Source organism: Arvicanthis niloticus, chromosome 6, assembly GCF_011762505.2.
Source record: "Arvicanthis niloticus isolate mArvNil1 chromosome 6, mArvNil1.pat.X, whole genome shotgun sequence".
NCBI classification, from domain to species: Eukaryota; Metazoa; Chordata; class Mammalia; order Rodentia; family Muridae; genus Arvicanthis; species Arvicanthis niloticus.
Genome location: NC_047663.1, coordinates 1,899,548 through 1,914,332, shown reverse-complemented (window position 1 = coordinate 1,914,332; position 14,785 = coordinate 1,899,548). Strand labels below are relative to the sequence as shown.

General features: G+C 54.1%; 1 protein-coding gene and 1 long non-coding RNA gene across 10 annotated transcripts; one reads left to right on the top strand and one right to left on the bottom strand.

The window, feature by feature from the left end:
• Positions 1-215: 215 nt before the first annotated feature.
• On the bottom strand, positions 216-6,751 carry LOC143442578 (uncharacterized). Of its 6 annotated transcripts, none has more exons than XR_013110834.1 (4): positions 6,119-6,670; positions 5,841-5,896; positions 4,631-4,832; positions 216-604 (listed from the first exon to the last, which is right to left on the bottom strand). It is a non-coding gene; the product is annotated as an uncharacterized LOC143442578 (long non-coding RNA). The 6 variants fall into 6 exon arrangements; XR_013110831.1 differs by lacking the exon at positions 216-604 and adding exons at positions 2,902-3,503; positions 3,603-3,753 and having other exon boundaries at positions 5,841-6,669; XR_013110835.1 differs by lacking the exon at positions 216-604 and adding an exon at positions 4,272-4,408 and having other exon boundaries at positions 6,119-6,671.
• Positions 4,563-13,427, top strand: Gcgr (glucagon receptor). 4 transcript variants are annotated; one of them, XM_076935326.1, is made up of 15 exons: positions 4,563-4,704; positions 5,136-5,193; positions 8,837-8,976; positions 9,127-9,229; positions 10,387-10,494; positions 10,611-10,732; positions 10,828-10,934; positions 11,027-11,183; positions 11,265-11,424; positions 11,499-11,559; positions 11,778-11,847; positions 12,178-12,266; positions 12,388-12,526; positions 12,596-12,637; positions 12,914-13,427. In XM_076935326.1, exons 3-15 carry the CDS (start codon positions 8,914-8,916, stop codon positions 13,148-13,150), a joined length of 1,458 nt encoding a protein of 485 aa, XP_076791441.1. In that variant the 5' UTR covers positions 4,563-4,704; positions 5,136-5,193; positions 8,837-8,913; the 3' UTR covers positions 13,151-13,427. The 4 variants fall into 4 exon arrangements, with proteins under 4 accessions (XP_076791441.1, XP_076791442.1, XP_034362606.2 ...); XM_076935327.1 differs by having other exon boundaries at positions 9,087-9,229; XM_034506715.2 differs by lacking the exon at positions 4,563-4,704 and having other exon boundaries at positions 4,829-5,193.
• The last annotated feature ends 1,358 nt before the right edge of the window (positions 13,428-14,785 follow it).

The following is a 14,785-nucleotide window of genomic DNA, read 5'->3' as shown; positions in this document are numbered from 1 at the left end:
AAAGAAAGAAAGGAAGGAAGAAAGAAAAAGAGAGAGGCTGGTGAGATGGCTCAGTGGTTAAGAGCACAGACTGTTCTTGCAGAGGTCTTGGAACCCACATGGTGGCTCACAACCATCTGTCATGGGATCTGATGCCCTCTTCTGTTGTGTCTGAAGCTACAGTGTATTCACATAAAATTAAAAAAACATTTTTTTTAAAAAAAGAAAGAGAAATGTAAGTCAAAACATCTTTATTAATTAAAGACCTACAGAATGAGTTCAATGTCAGGCTGGACAACTTAGTGAAACTTGTTTCCAAAAACAAGTTCTTGAAAAAGGGCTGGAGCTGTAGCCCAGAGGTGGAGCACTTGCCCAGCATGTGTGAGGCCCTGGCTCAGTTCCTGACTGTTGTCATTGTGAGTACATAGGTGGGTTGAGATGTTCTACTTAGTCTTAGGCATTTGAACACTTGGTCCCCAGCCTGTGATGCACATCAACAATTAAGACCACTTTCTGATCTTTCAGGGGACCAAAGTTTGGTTTCCAACACCATTGCCAGGAGATGCAGCTTCTAGTAACTCCAACTCCAGGGAATCCAATGTCTTCTCTCAGCCTCTTCATGTACCTATGTGCTCATACGCAAACACACAAATACACACACATACACATAAGTTAACAAAATAAAACCTTTTTACCCAAATGTAATATAGGTTCACTATCTGTAGTTCAGGCACTCGGAAGACTAAATCTGAGGGCAACTTGCACTTCATAGCCCTGGGCTATCCTTAGCTACAAAGGGAGGCTGGAGGAGGATTCTCCAGCTACATTGAACTTCTGAGATCAGCCTACAGAAGATCCTGTCATAAAAAAACAAAAGTGTTAAGCTACTACAGTAAGGAGACCCAGAAGACAGCCCAGTGGCGCAGCCACTACCTGTATGCACCAAGCCCTGGATTCCACTCCAGCAGGACAGAAAACACAGAACCGGGAAAGGAATCCAGACATGGTGGCGAATGCCTGAAGTCAGCAAGTGCTAGTGGGAAGATCAGTAGTTCAAAGTCATCCCACCCACATGGACAGTTCAAGGCTGGCTGGTGGTATCTGAGATGCTAAAAGGCAGAGAAGGGGAGAGGGAGGGAGGGAGGGAGGCAGAGAACTCAAGACATCCCTGGAAGAGAAGACCGCAAATCTGCTGTGTCGGGGCGGCTCCTGTGTTAGTGTCTTTACCTCTTTCTCTGCATTGCCACATCTCATGTTTTCTGACCAAATCTGCAGCCTGTCCGGGAACACAAAGTGCCGTACTTCTTGAGAAGTCCTCCCTAAGAACCCCTAATGCGGTGGACGACAGGCGCCATCCGTCCGCAAGCCCACAGACACTGGCTGGCTACACGTGGGAAGGCCCCTCCCCCTTCATTCTCAGCTCCGCGCTGTTTACGTCTTTTGATATGAAGAACTCAGAGATAAGTGGTCGAGAGGCAGAAACATTTTCTTCAGGGTTCTTGTCATAGGGCAGATGCCCCAGGCTGCTGTGGGAACCGACAGCCCAGGCGGCAAACACTGCTGGTGCTCAGGGGGCTGCGGCACTTCAACCTAATAGGAAGCTTGCTAAAGGCACACAAGGGTAGGGAAAGCAGCTCGGAGAGATGGAGGCTGAGGAGGCTGTGCTCGCACAGACCCCACCCATGCTTATGCTAAAACTCTTTTTTTTTTTTTTTTTTTTTTTTTTTTTTTTTTGGTGGTGTTTCCAGACAGGGTTTCTCTGTGTAGTCCTGGCTGTCCTGGAACTCACTCTGTAGACCAGGCTGGCCTCGAACTCAGAAATCCGCCTGCCTCTGCCTCCCAAGTGCTGGGATTAAAGGCGTGCGCCACCACCGCCCGGCCTAAAATTGAATTCTTGTGTAAGAACTTTACATCTATTTCTTTATTGTATGTGTGTCATGTATGTGCTGGGATGTGGTCTGTGCCTGCTACGGTGGACGCCTCACGGTAGTCAGCTCTCTTCTTCCACCGTGAGGGTCCAAGGATCAAACTCAGGTCCTCCAACATGGCAGTAAGCAAGTTTACCTGCTGAGCTATCTTGCCAGCCCCCAAACAGTATTTTTAAATTTTTAATTATTAAGGGCGGGAGAGATGGCTTTGTGGTTAAGGGCACTGGCTGTTTTCCCAGAGGATCTGAATTCTGTTCCCAGCGCCAACATTGGGCCTTATAACTGTCTGTAACTCTAGTTCCATGGGATCTGATATCTTCTTCTGGCCTCTGGGAGCATTAGGTACTCGTGTGATACACATACATGCAGACAGAACAACCCATACATATAAAATAAATCAATTAATTTAAACTCTAAAATTGTTTATTATTAGCTGGGTGTGGTGGTACATGCCTTTAATCTCAGCATTTGGGAGGCAGAGGCTAGCCTGATCTACATAACAAGTTCCAGGACAGCCAGGGCTACATTGAGAGACCCTGTTTCAAAAAAAAAAAACAATTATCATATGAATGTGTGTGCACAGGCCTGGAGGTCGCTGTTTTCAGCTGGGTTGGTACCCAGCACACCACAGTGATCCTGTCTCTGCAACCTTCAGCACCAAGGTTCTGGTGCATATGGCTGGGTCCAGCTTTTTGGTGTGTGTGCAGGGATCTGAATTTAGCTCCCTATACTCTCTCTCTCTCTCTCCTTTTTTTTTTTTTTTTTTTTTTTTTTTTTTTTTTTTTTTTTTTTTTTTTTTCGAGACAGGGTTTCTCTGTGTAGCCCTGGCTGTCCTGGAACTCACTCTGTAGACCAGGCTGGCCTCGAACTCAGAAATCCGCCTGCCTCTGTCTCCCAAGTGCTGGGATTAAAGGCTTGCGCCACCACTGCCCGGCCATGGAATGTGGAATGTACTCTTAATCCCTGAGCCTTTCCCCAGCCCCCAAACTGGATCTCAGATGGCAGAGTGCCCAAGGGATCACCAACAGGTCCAGGAGTCTGAAGTGTGGGCAAGCAGAGACTTCAGGGAGGTAAACAGAGAGCCCACCAGGGGCCAGTCGCATTGCAGTCTGCCCTGTGTTACTCTCCCATGCTCTCAAAGCGGCCGATTCCTGCTGCACTCCCCTTACACAAGGTCAGAGGGTAGGCAAGGTCCTTATGTGAGGAAAACCCTCCGTTCTCCAGGGAAACTCACCTTGAGGTACCAGAAGCCCAGCTGAGCCACAGAACCTAGACAGAGGCAATTGCAGACCAGTGCCTGCCCCGACTCTGCCCCTAGCCCCTGTAGGTCTAGCCCCCTCCAGCACAGCAGCACACTAGTGGAAAGCTCCAGGCACCCCTCTTCCCTAAGTCTCATTACCAGGTCACCGAGGGGCAGACCTTGGCTTTGGAGCTCAATCCTCCAGGCTTTGCCCCCCGGGGGGGTGTAAAACGGGGGTAGAACAGGAACTGAATGAAGGAGGGCCTGTATCTATGTTCAGCCTTGCACAAGTGATCCCACAGGGCGGCGGAAACAAACAGGTCTTTGCCTTCTAACCTTTGCCTTCTGGCCATTGCCTGGATCAAAACAGAAAGGGTGGCTCCCTGTCAGGATTTCTGGCGGACTCTTCTGAAAATAGGGGCACAGAAGACAGAGCCTCTGGGATCATCGCTCACCCTGAATCCTGGCAGGGTCTTCCCGTGGACCTTATAGACACGTACAAAGCAAGATCTGCCTACGAGGCACTGGAGGGTGGACCAGCTCACCAGAGAGGGGACCCATAGGTTGGGGCACAGAACCCATATCCCCTAAACTGGAACCGAAGTCCTGGAGAAAAGGGACTGACTCAAGAACCATGAGGAGTTCTGAGGAAGGGGCAGTGGGTGACAGAGAAGAGATCACATGTGTTCCAAATGAAAGAGACACTTGGCGATGGACTGGCTTCCGGAAAGGGGCCTCGGTTCCTTTACTAGGTGATCTGCAGGTATGAGGAAGGGTCACAGGCACAGGAGACTTGGGCCTCGGAGGACTGGTCTGGGGACTGGAAATGTGGAGCGAGGTATCTCCATGAAAGCTGGAGAATGTAAATATCCATTCTGAAAGCCACCTACAGGGAGAACTTTCTAGAAAGCAACACGACCCGACCCGCAACGTTACAGGATGTGAAGAAGCCAGGGAAGTGGAAGCCCAAAAACACCCAAGGGAGTTTCTGACCCCGAGGTCACTGGGCAGGAGGGGAGATGAGGCAACAAGAGGTTGCCTCAAGGGTTCACAGGGGTGAGGCAGTGGGGTGTGAGAGAATGTCCTCTCCAGGGTCGAGTCTGGGGGCGAAAGGTAAGCATGTGGCTCAGAACACTGGACTCCCCAGAGAAGGAGGGCTCTAGGAAAAGGCTGTGCCAGCGGAGAAGGTCGGGCCAGGTTAGCGGTTTGTTGCTTGAGGGCTTATCAGACCGGAGTCCCTGAGACCCACAAGGCATGTAACCTGGAAAGGGTTCCAGAGACACTCTTGGCGGGATCGCCTGCAGAGCGGTCCCTGTACCCTGACCTCCCCCACACACCTCTACTCCCACCCACGGTGCACGTGTGACGGCTGTGATCTTCCACCCAGGAGCCAGATGTGGTTAAGTAAGGGACTCAATCCTTCTGAAAAATCAAGGCTGTAAACCTGAACACAATGATGCGACCCCAGGACAGTGGACGTTACCAGAGAAAGGGGCGCGCTGAGTCACAAGTTATTCCCTTGGCGAACTCGGACCCAACAGGACCCGCACCTGCCAGGTCAGGAATCACCCGTGGAGGCTCTGTGGAGTCCAGGGTGCGCAAGATCGGATCCTTGGGGTTACGGCACACCTGGTGAGGGTTCTCGGAAGGGACCGGTGGGGTCGGGTCCGGGTCAGGGCCTGCTCCTGTGTGCCAGAAGGGAGAGGGAGTGAGTGCGCAGGATGCAGAGCTGCAGGGCAAGCTCGGCACAGAAGAGCTACTCGGGGTTACACCCAGAGGGTCTGAGAGCTCGCTGCAGGTCCGCTACACCAAGGCGCGGGCGCGGACCCTCTTCTCCCCCCTCCCCCACTGGCCGCTCCCGCCTCCACCCCCTCCCCCTTCGCCGCCGCCGCCCAGCGTCGCCTCTGGAAAGTTTGCGAGCGGCTGGCGCGGAGCTGGCGCCGACCGCGATCGCAGCGCGGCAGAGACGAGTAACCGCCCTCGCCCAGATCCGAGCGCGCTCGAGGACCGCGAGGAGCCCAGGCCTGACCCCGGCGACTGAGCACAGTGAGCACTAGGGTCGGGCCCCGAGGGGACGGTCCCAGGCGGTCTGTGGGGTGCTGGAGCACACGCGCGACCTGGGCGCGCAGAAGAGGGGAGCGGGGAGCTGGTCCTCGGACCTGGACATAAGCCAGCTTGTCCCTGGGGTCTTGGCTGTCGTAGTTCTCGCCCCTGGCTAACACCTTAGTTTCCAAACCGGGAAATGTATCCTACTGTCACAGTTAGGGTCACCTGATTCCCTAACCATCTCCAGCAGGTTAGGGGTCTCACGTTCTCCTTTCTGTTCTCTGGGAGCGCAATCCGGGAGGTGGGAGAGGGCGGGTGCAGACGTGAATTCTGCTGCCCCATTGAACGCCCAACGCATCCCAGCTTCCAGCCCCTCAGTCCCCAAAGGCTCGCTCATCCCCTTCGGATGGATTCGCTTCCCCTTCCTATGTGTTCCTGGTCTCCAGGACTTCCGAGCAGTGTCCCAGTCTTGCCTGTGAGATGTGTAGGCACTGTGCACGGAGGGCTCTTCTTCCGCGGCTCACAATTTTTTACTTTGACCCCTGGGAGTGCAGGTCACTGCCCTGTTCTACTCCCGGCTCCCCAGAGACCCCCCTACCCACTTCAGACCTGCCAAGTTTTCTGTCGCGAACCGACTGATCCCTCACCTCTTGGCTCTCGCATCCTCCGAGGATCGACCAGGGATATTTTGCTGTTCTTCTGTCTTGGAGACATAGAAAGGGGGATCTGAGCTCACCGGAGTCGGTGGGTGTCCCCGCCCCTTTTCGGGGGAGGACTCAGGAATTGGGCTTTGTCACAGCCTGTGGCCCCTGATCCTGCCCCTGCGATAGGACTATGGCCTGGTCTAGTTTCTCTGTTTTGACCAAAACACCCTTCCAGTTCCCCAGAACTCTGGGGATTCCTAAGATCAGAAAAACGCTGCTACCTGCTACCTGCTACAGCTCCAACTTTGGCTCCTCAGGAACCAAGCGCAGCCCCCAGATGCCTCCCTTTGGCCACTGAGCCATTCATCTCGGCCACCTGCAGAGAAAATCGGTGGTTCACTGGCCACACTGCAAACACCCAAGTGTCCTTTGTCCTGTTGGAGCTTGCTGGGAGCAGTGGTGGCATGGGACAATGCCAGTCCAGGTGGCTGGTGTGCCAGAAGGCAAGACAGGCTGACATCTTAGGGAGTCTGACTCGCTCGCATCTTCTGCTTTTCACCTACAGTTGGGTCTCACTGAGAGATTTCAGCAGCCTAGTCCAAGAAGGGAAGAGGGTAGGGTCCCTGGTCTCCTGCCCCTTACGCCCATCTGTTCCCTGCCAGGGAAGGTAATAAGGTGGAAAAAGGACCAGCACTGCAGCTCCGGCCACAGGTGCTGTAGCACAGTGTCCACACCTGGCTGCCTGTCACCCTGAGTATTTGTCAGAGCTGATGGGCTCTGTCTGGGTGTCAGTATTTACTCCCAGTCAGTATTTAGTAGATACAGGAGGCAGACTGCACAGGGTCCAGAGATGGCAGTCCTATTCCTCTGATGACAGAGCCCACTCTCCTTCAGTGAAAGGGAAAGGTGCCCTGATGGTCTTCTTGTTTGCTCTCCTCACTGGATTAGACTTGCAACCAGACGCTCTCTGCAGAGACTCCGTGTCAACATCATGGGACCGAAAGTCACTCTCATCTGCAAGATGCTTCCTATCTGACTAGAAATCCTCTCACTGTTAATCCATTACAGGAGTAGAGAACTCAGTCACTTCTGCCACTTGTGTGAGAGCCCCGGGCAGGTAGAGATGACTGAACCCTTAGGAATCCAGCCCTGGGTGATTTTGAGCCCACCCACTGTAATCAGAGCACTAACCTGATGTGGGAGGAAGCCTCAAGCGTTCTCTGGCTCTCCTTTGTTACTCTTTGTTATTTACTTATTTTTGGATATTTTTTGAGACATGGTCTCTCTGTGTAGCCCTGGCTATCTCAGACCTCACTATGTAGACCAGGCTGGCCTCAAACTCAGAGATCCTCCTGTGTCTTTCTCCGGAGTCTAGAATTAAAGGTGTGTGCCACCTCCTCTCGGCTATTGAACATTTACATTTTCAGCCTGGGCTGCTGAGGCATTTACATTTACATTTTCAGATGGCTGAAAAGACCATCCTCCCCTCTTGCCTTGGCTGGCCATCCCTTATCACCTTCACATTGTCCTGAAGGCTTCTCATCTCCACCCTTCCCCCTTTAAGCCTCTATGAGACCCCAGCAGCTCTGGGGTGGAGGCCAGGCAGGCAGTGTGAAGAGCCAGATTCTGGCTTTTGGCTTCTCCATACCCACCCCACTAGTAATCTGGGATGGATTGATGCAAATCAGGAGCTTCATGCCACTTGGTGACCCCAGAGATAGGGACGCCTGAACTGTCTTCTTCTCCTTAACCTGTCTGCTGCCTTGTCCCCAGCAGGAACCCTCTACCCTGAGGGTATTTTGCCCTGAGGTTCAGGTATCAGAGACCTGAACCCCTGGATCTTGCCTCTGGCCAGACCCCATTGACCAAGGGCTAGGCTCAGGAGTCCTTTAGTAGGTTGTGATCCAGGTGTGTCTGAAAGGGGCATAAGTGAGGAGGGCAGGAGAGCCCTATCAAGCTGCTGTTTCTAGAACTCAACTGGGCTTTATAACAGGCTGAAATCCAGGGGTCTGCTTTTCTACCAGTTGGGTTCTTCTCTTTCATCCTGACCTCTCTCCCCCGACCCCAGGGCGTCTTTGTATGGAGTCCTGGCTGGCCCTGAACTTTGGGTAGTATACTTGTTTCCACAGCCTGAATGTAGGACTATGGGTATGTTATCTTGTATATTCTGTCTGTGGGTGCACAGGAGAGAGGTCCATCTCAGCCCTAGGAGCTTGCAGTTTGACTTCTTAGAGGCCCCAAGGAGCTCTTCTTTGCTTTTCTGCCATGAGAATCCATCAGAGTTATTTTAGTTAGGGTTTACTGCTGCGAACAGACACCATGACCAAGGCAACTCTTATAAGGATGGCATTTAATTGGGGCTGGCTTACAGGTTCAGAGGTTCAGTCCATTACATGGCAGCATCCAGGCAGGCACGGTGCAGGAGGAGCTGAGAGTTCCACCTCTTGTTCCAAAGGCTACCCAGAAGGTAGCTGATGTTCACGGTTGCTGCTGCCCAGGATCTGTTACCTGGCGATCCCACATCTTGCAGGAAACATCAGGCAGAGGTGTCTCTCATCTGGGCCCTGGCTAGGAACTTCCCTGGAATGGGGACCAAGTGGCATAGGCCTGGGCTCCATACCCTTACTCTCTTTATCCCAGGTCAGATTGCCTGGCTAAGCTTTCCCACAGGCTAAGAATAGGTGGAGATGTCTAGGCCAGGACAACATGACTGAGGGAAGAGGTAATGACTAAGCTGTTGGTGCCACTCAGAGAGATCTGGGTGACCAGATTGGGAGGTGATTGCTTTCAGCCAGCCAACCCCATGTAGCAGGAAAACAGTGCCCATAGTCACCTGTCTCTGAATTGGCACTTCGAGCTCTACCCACACATCTCCTCCTCAGGCCTCAGCTATGGGGGGGGGGGGGGGGGGACGACGACCTTGGGCTCAGAGGCTTGGCTTTGGGGAACAGGATGTTCTGTAGATTTTCTCCAGCCTCCACTATTCTGGTTCTTTGCAGCCCAAGGAGAGGCGCACACACCCCAGGGACCCAGACGTGGAACTTCTGCCAGATGTGGAGGGTGGCTACCCAGAGGCATGCCCCTCACCCAGTTCCACTATCCCCACCTGCTGCTGCTGCTGGTGGTGCTATCATGTCTGGTGAGTGCTGTGCACACCCCTGCATGGAGGGTTGCCTGCTCTGCACACAGTGCTGACAGCTCTCTGGTCATGCACACCCCTGCATGGAGGGTTGCCTGCTCTGCACACAGTGCTGACGGCTCTCTGGTCGCTTGCCAACCTGTTTCCCAGCCAAAGGCGCCCTCTGCCCAGGTAATGGACTTTTTGTTTGAGAAGTGGAAGCTCTATAGTGACCAATGCCACCACAACCTAAGCCGGCTGCCCCCACCTACTGGTGAGTCCCACCTACAGACTCCTGTGTCCTGTCACCCTGCCTGAATGTGCAGTCAGAGACCTTATGGGAGGGAGGGTAATAGTAATGACAGCTTTGTAATGCCCAGCCACTTGCCCCAGTTACAGGCCAGGTGACTGGCCCCCCAGAGGCAGTGGCTTCCCTAAGGCTGCATGGTCAGGAAAGAGTAGAAATGCAGAACTACCTCATAGTAGGCATGCTCTACTGTCCTCCCTGCTGGAGGCTGCCCTCATCCCCAGCCAGCCGATGTCTCTGCTGTCATCGCTCACACTGGGCAGACAGTGATTAGGGACAATGTGGGTGCCAAGAGAGATTTGGTGGGTTTTTTTTGTTTGTTTGTTTGTTTTGGTTTTTTTGTTTTTGTTTTTTTGGGTTTTTTGTTTTTGTTTTTTTGGTTTCTCGAGGCAGGGTTTCTCTGTGTAGCCCTTGGCTGTCCTGGAACTCACTCTGTAGACCAGGCTGGCCTCGAACTTAGAAATCCGCCTGCCTCTGCCTCCCAAGTGCTGGGATTAAAGGCGTGCGCCACCGCTGATTTGGTTTTTATTATCACTCAGTTGAGGGAGGTGACAAGTGCCTGGGAGATAGGGAGAAGGATGTGGGAGCTACTGCTGGGCCTGGAAAGGATGCCAACCAAACTGGAGATCAGCATCTCAGAAGCAATGTATTACCAGGCAGGAGCAGCCAGTGCGGTGGCTCAGCAGATAGAGGCCCTTGCTCTGGGACCCACATAAATGAAAACATAAATGATTCTTGCAAGTTGTCCTATGAGTCTATATGCTGGTGTACACACATACATGCTTCAGAGTGCATGCACATGTGCACACACACACGATAAGCAAATGAACAAATAAATAAATGTAAAAAATATATAAATTTTTATAAATGACACAGAGAGGAAAGACCCCCAAATGGGTTTGGTGCACATTTGAGATGTCTTGAAGGAAAGGTACCTTGGGCTGGAACACAAACGTTGCTGGGCTGGAAAAGGAGGTAGTCACGGGGTCTAGGAGGCAGGATAACCGGCCAGGAGATGCCCCTTGTGGCTTACATCAGGAAGGCAGCCCCTTAAGATGCAGGCTCAGTGAAGTGATGGTGATAGGGGTTTCTGGTCCCTCTCCCATCCTCCTTCACCTTTACAGAGCTGGTCTGTAACAGAACCTTCGACAAGTACTCCTGCTGGCCTGACACCCCTCCCAACACCACTGCCAACATTTCCTGCCCCTGGTATCTACCTTGGTACCACAAAGGTAACAGTGGAGGGCCTGGGAGGCTGAGGGGGTGGAGCCTAGGCCGAGGGGTGGCGCCTAGGCCGAGGGGGTGGAGCCTAGTAGTGGGCTGATCAGAGCTTGCACCCATGTCCCAGTGCAGCACCGCCTAGTGTTCAAGAGGTGTGGGCCTGATGGGCAGTGGGTTCGAGGGCCGCGGGGGCAGCCATGGCGCAACGCCTCCCAATGTCAGATGGATGATGAAGAGATCGAGGTCCAGGTCAGCTCTGGAGGGTACAGGGTGGTGTCACAGTGGGGCTGTGTGGGGCCAGAGGATATGGCACTCCCCAGCCCCACTCTGCTTCTGGTTTGCAGAAGGGGGTGGCCAAGCTGTATAGCAGCTACCAGGTGATGTACACTGTGGGCTACAGTCTGTCCCTGGGGGCCTTGCTCCTTGCGCTGGTCATCCTGCTGGGCCTCAGGTACACTGCTGTCGCTCCTAGCTAATACCCAATGTGGTGAGGGGGGCAGAGGGACAGGGCAGGTGTTGTGCTGATAGGAGTTGTGCTGATAGGAAGCTGCACTGCACCCGAAACTACATCCATGGGAACCTGTTCGCGTCCTTTGTGCTCAAGGCTGGCTCTGTGCTGGTCATTGATTGGCTGCTCAAGACACGCTACAGCCAGAAGATTGGGGATGACCTCAGCGTGAGCGTCTGGCTCAGTGATGGGGTGAGCCCAGATGTGACTGCTCCCCAGCCTGTGTAGGGCGGCAGGGTGTCGTGGACTCTACTCATGCTTCACCTTGCTCAGGCGGTGGCTGGCTGCCGAGTGGCCACGGTGATCATGCAGTACGGCATCATAGCCAACTATTGCTGGTTGCTGGTAGAGGGTGTGTACCTGTACAGACTGCTGAGCCTCGCCACCTTCTCTGAGAGGAGCTTCTTTTCCCTCTACCTGGCCATCGGCTGGGGTGAGTAGGCGTGTGGGGGGAGTGGGGAAGGAAGCTAACCAGGGCCGTGGGACCACAGCTGCGGCTTCCCACAGGTGCGCCCCTGCTGTTCGTCATCCCCTGGGTGGTGGTCAAGTGTCTATTTGAGAATGTCCAGTGAGTATGAGCCAACAGGATGGGCTGGAGCAATTGATGCTGGTGTTTGTAAAGTGACCCTAGGGTGTGGAGGGGCAGGGGATGAGGCTAGCATGTGACTCCAGTGCCTGGGCCTGGGAAGACGCTGTCCTTTCTTTTCTGGAGGCACTCCCAGCAGATAGGGAGGGGCGGGGGCTGGAGAGCTGCATCCCCCGTAAGTGAGCAATGGTTCCCTGCAGGTGCTGGACCAGCAATGACAACATGGGATTCTGGTGGATTCTGCGTATCCCTGTCTTCCTGGCCATACTGGTGAGGAAACAAGACCCCTGCTGATATCAGGAGGGAATGGGCCACTGGCCTGGCTCTCCCAGGTCCTTCCTTCCTCAGCCTTCTGAGGCTAAGGGAAGGCTACATTCTACCCAGAGGATGGAGGGTGGGTAATTCCAGCACTCACTCAAGAGGATGTACATGCTGGACTGTGGGTCAGGTTGCCCATCCTTGGCTGAATGCCTGCCAGCCCCAGGGCCATGTGTCCAAGGCTCACCTGTCAGCAGCCTCACCTATAACAGGGACATATGAGGGGTATGCAGGACACAGAGAGTTCTCAGGCTGCCCTCGATGTTTGTCTTCCTCACACAGATCAATTTTTTTATCTTTGTCCACATCATTCATCTTCTTGTGGCCAAGCTGGGCGCCCACCAGATGCACCCTACTGACTACAAGTTCCGGTGGGCAAGGGCAAGGGCCTGGGTCCAGACTGGAGAGGGATGGGGTCAGGGGGTCACTGCCTTTGTGGGGGAAAGCCCAGAAGACCTGGCAGGTGAGGGTTCTCAAGCTCTGTCCCTGCAGGCTAGCCAGGTCCACGCTGACCCTCATCCCTCTGCTGGGGGTCCACGAGGTGGTGTTTGCCTTTGTGACTGATGAGCATGCCCAGGGCACCCTGCGCTCCACCAAGCTCTTTTTTGACCTGTTCCTCAGTTCCTTCCAGGTGAGTCCTCATCACACCCCATCCCTGGGCCCCAGAGTGCTCTCCCTGACCCACACGCTCTTTCTTCAGGGTCTGCTGGTGGCTCTTCTCTATTGTTTCCTCAACAAGGAGGTAGGTGAGGCTGGGAACCCCATCAGAGCTGGCCCTGAGGTGGCCTTACCCTGGTATGACCACACCGCCATCCCCATTATCATGACTGCATGTGTTGGATGTCAGGTCCCCCTGTCCTCAGGGAGCTCAGTGTATGAGGTGGCCTGCTGTACCCAATGTGAAACTGGCGTTGCTTTGGGTCTGCTTAGACTGAGGCTGGGCACCTCAGAGAGGCCCAGGCGGGGTCCAAATGAGGTGGCTTGGCAGAGTAGCCCTACCCCTGCCTGGCTCCTCTAGGTGCAGGCAGAGCTACTGCGGCGTTGGAGGCTATGGCAAGAAGGCAAAGCTCTTCCGGAGGAAAGGATGGCCAGCGGCCATGGCAGCCACATGGCCCCAGCAGGGCCTTGTCATGGTGATCCCTGTGAGAAACTTCAGCTTATGAGTGCAGGCAGCAGCAGGGGGACTGGCCGTGAGCCCTCTGTGGGGACCTCACTGGCCAGTAGTCTCCCAAGGTTGGCTGACAGCCCCACCTGAATCACCACTGGAGCCCAGCCAGGCTGGATTCAGAAAGGGCCTCACAGGACAACCCAGAACCAGATGCCTGGCCAAGGCTGAAGAGACAAAGCAGCAAGACAGCAGCGTGTACCATCCGCACTCCCCTAACCTGGCCTGGCCTGGTACAGGCCACAGTGATGGATGGAGTAGGGGTTGGATATAATGGAGAAGCCATGCTATGAACTATGGGTGTTCCCATGTGTGTTGACATGTTCTATACACAGATGTCTTTCAGTAAAGAGCTCGTGGGAGCTGCTGCACATGTCTCAGATAGCAGGGCTTGAAGCCCCCAAGGAAGGTGTACGGGAGGGCTGGGTAAGCTCAAACAGGGGCAGCTGTGGATGAGCACCACACACACCAGGTAGAGAGCGCTAATGCAATCCAGGAAAGAACTGTCCCCAAAGTGGTGCTTTCGGGTAGGAGCCCACTTCCTCCAGGATTACCCTGAACCTAAGTTGCCCCCTAAGAAAGTGTGTTTGGTACAGGCTCTTGACTCAGTCATGTAAGCCAGAGCCTTATTGAACAGAGGCAAATCCAGAATGGGACACGTGAAGGGCTGTGGTCAACCTCTAGGGTGGTCCCTTTGGTCATCGCTGTGATGCCTACCTTGAGGCGTGTGGAGATAGAGTGGGGGTGGGGAAAGTCAACCAGGCACCTCTGTTCAAGTTGCTGGTAGAAAAACGGTACAGGACCCTGGGGGAGGAGTGCACACAGCCAACATGAGGCCACGTGGGCTGTAGCTGCTCAGGCAGAGCCAGGCTAATTGAAGCAAATGAAGGGACAGGAGGCCACTCAGGAAAGGTAAATAGAATGACTCACCTGCCAGGCCAGGCACTGGGGCCTGAAGGGGGCCTTACCCTGCCACCTTCCCAGTGCCTGGGTGCAGCAGGGAAGTGAGGAGCATGGTGGGCGTAACCAGGTGGGCTCTGAATTACTAGGACTGGTGGGAAACGAAGGGGCCAGAAGCCTGCAACATTGGCTACATCTGCTGGAGACCACCGGTTCTTGACTTTGCAGCCTTAGGTAATTCATCCCAGACCTCACACTCCAGGTCCCAGATCCTGATTCTACACCGATCCTTGGACACCTAGGTGGCTGCTGTGGGCACAAAGCCACTCCAAGCCAGCACCTGAGTACATACATTCTCCTTCACGCCAGCTGAGCTCAGGGTTGGTGACTGCCTTGGGGGTTGCAGCTCACTTGGGGCCTCCTGACAGCCCTCCCCATCCTGAGTCCCTCTCTGCCCTTGTCCTCCTTCACCCTGTCCCCATCTCCGTCCCCAAGGTAACTGGTGCAGGCTGGTTCAGGCAGGGCAAGAGGTGGGAGCCAGGAAGGTTCACTGAGTGAATGAATATGAACTATGACCAGACAGCTCCACAGTGGCGGCGGGAGACTCCAGCTCAGCCCAGGGCCCACGCAGCTGCATTTTGTTTTGTTTGTTTGTTTGTTTTTTGTTTTTTTTTTCTAGACAGGGTTTCTCTGTGTAGCCCTGGCTGTCCTGGAACTCACTCTGTAGACCAGGCTGGCCTCAAACTCAGAAATCCGCCTGCCCCTGCCTCCCAAGTGCTGGGATTAAAGGCGTGCGCCACCACTGCCTGGCACAGCAGCATTTTT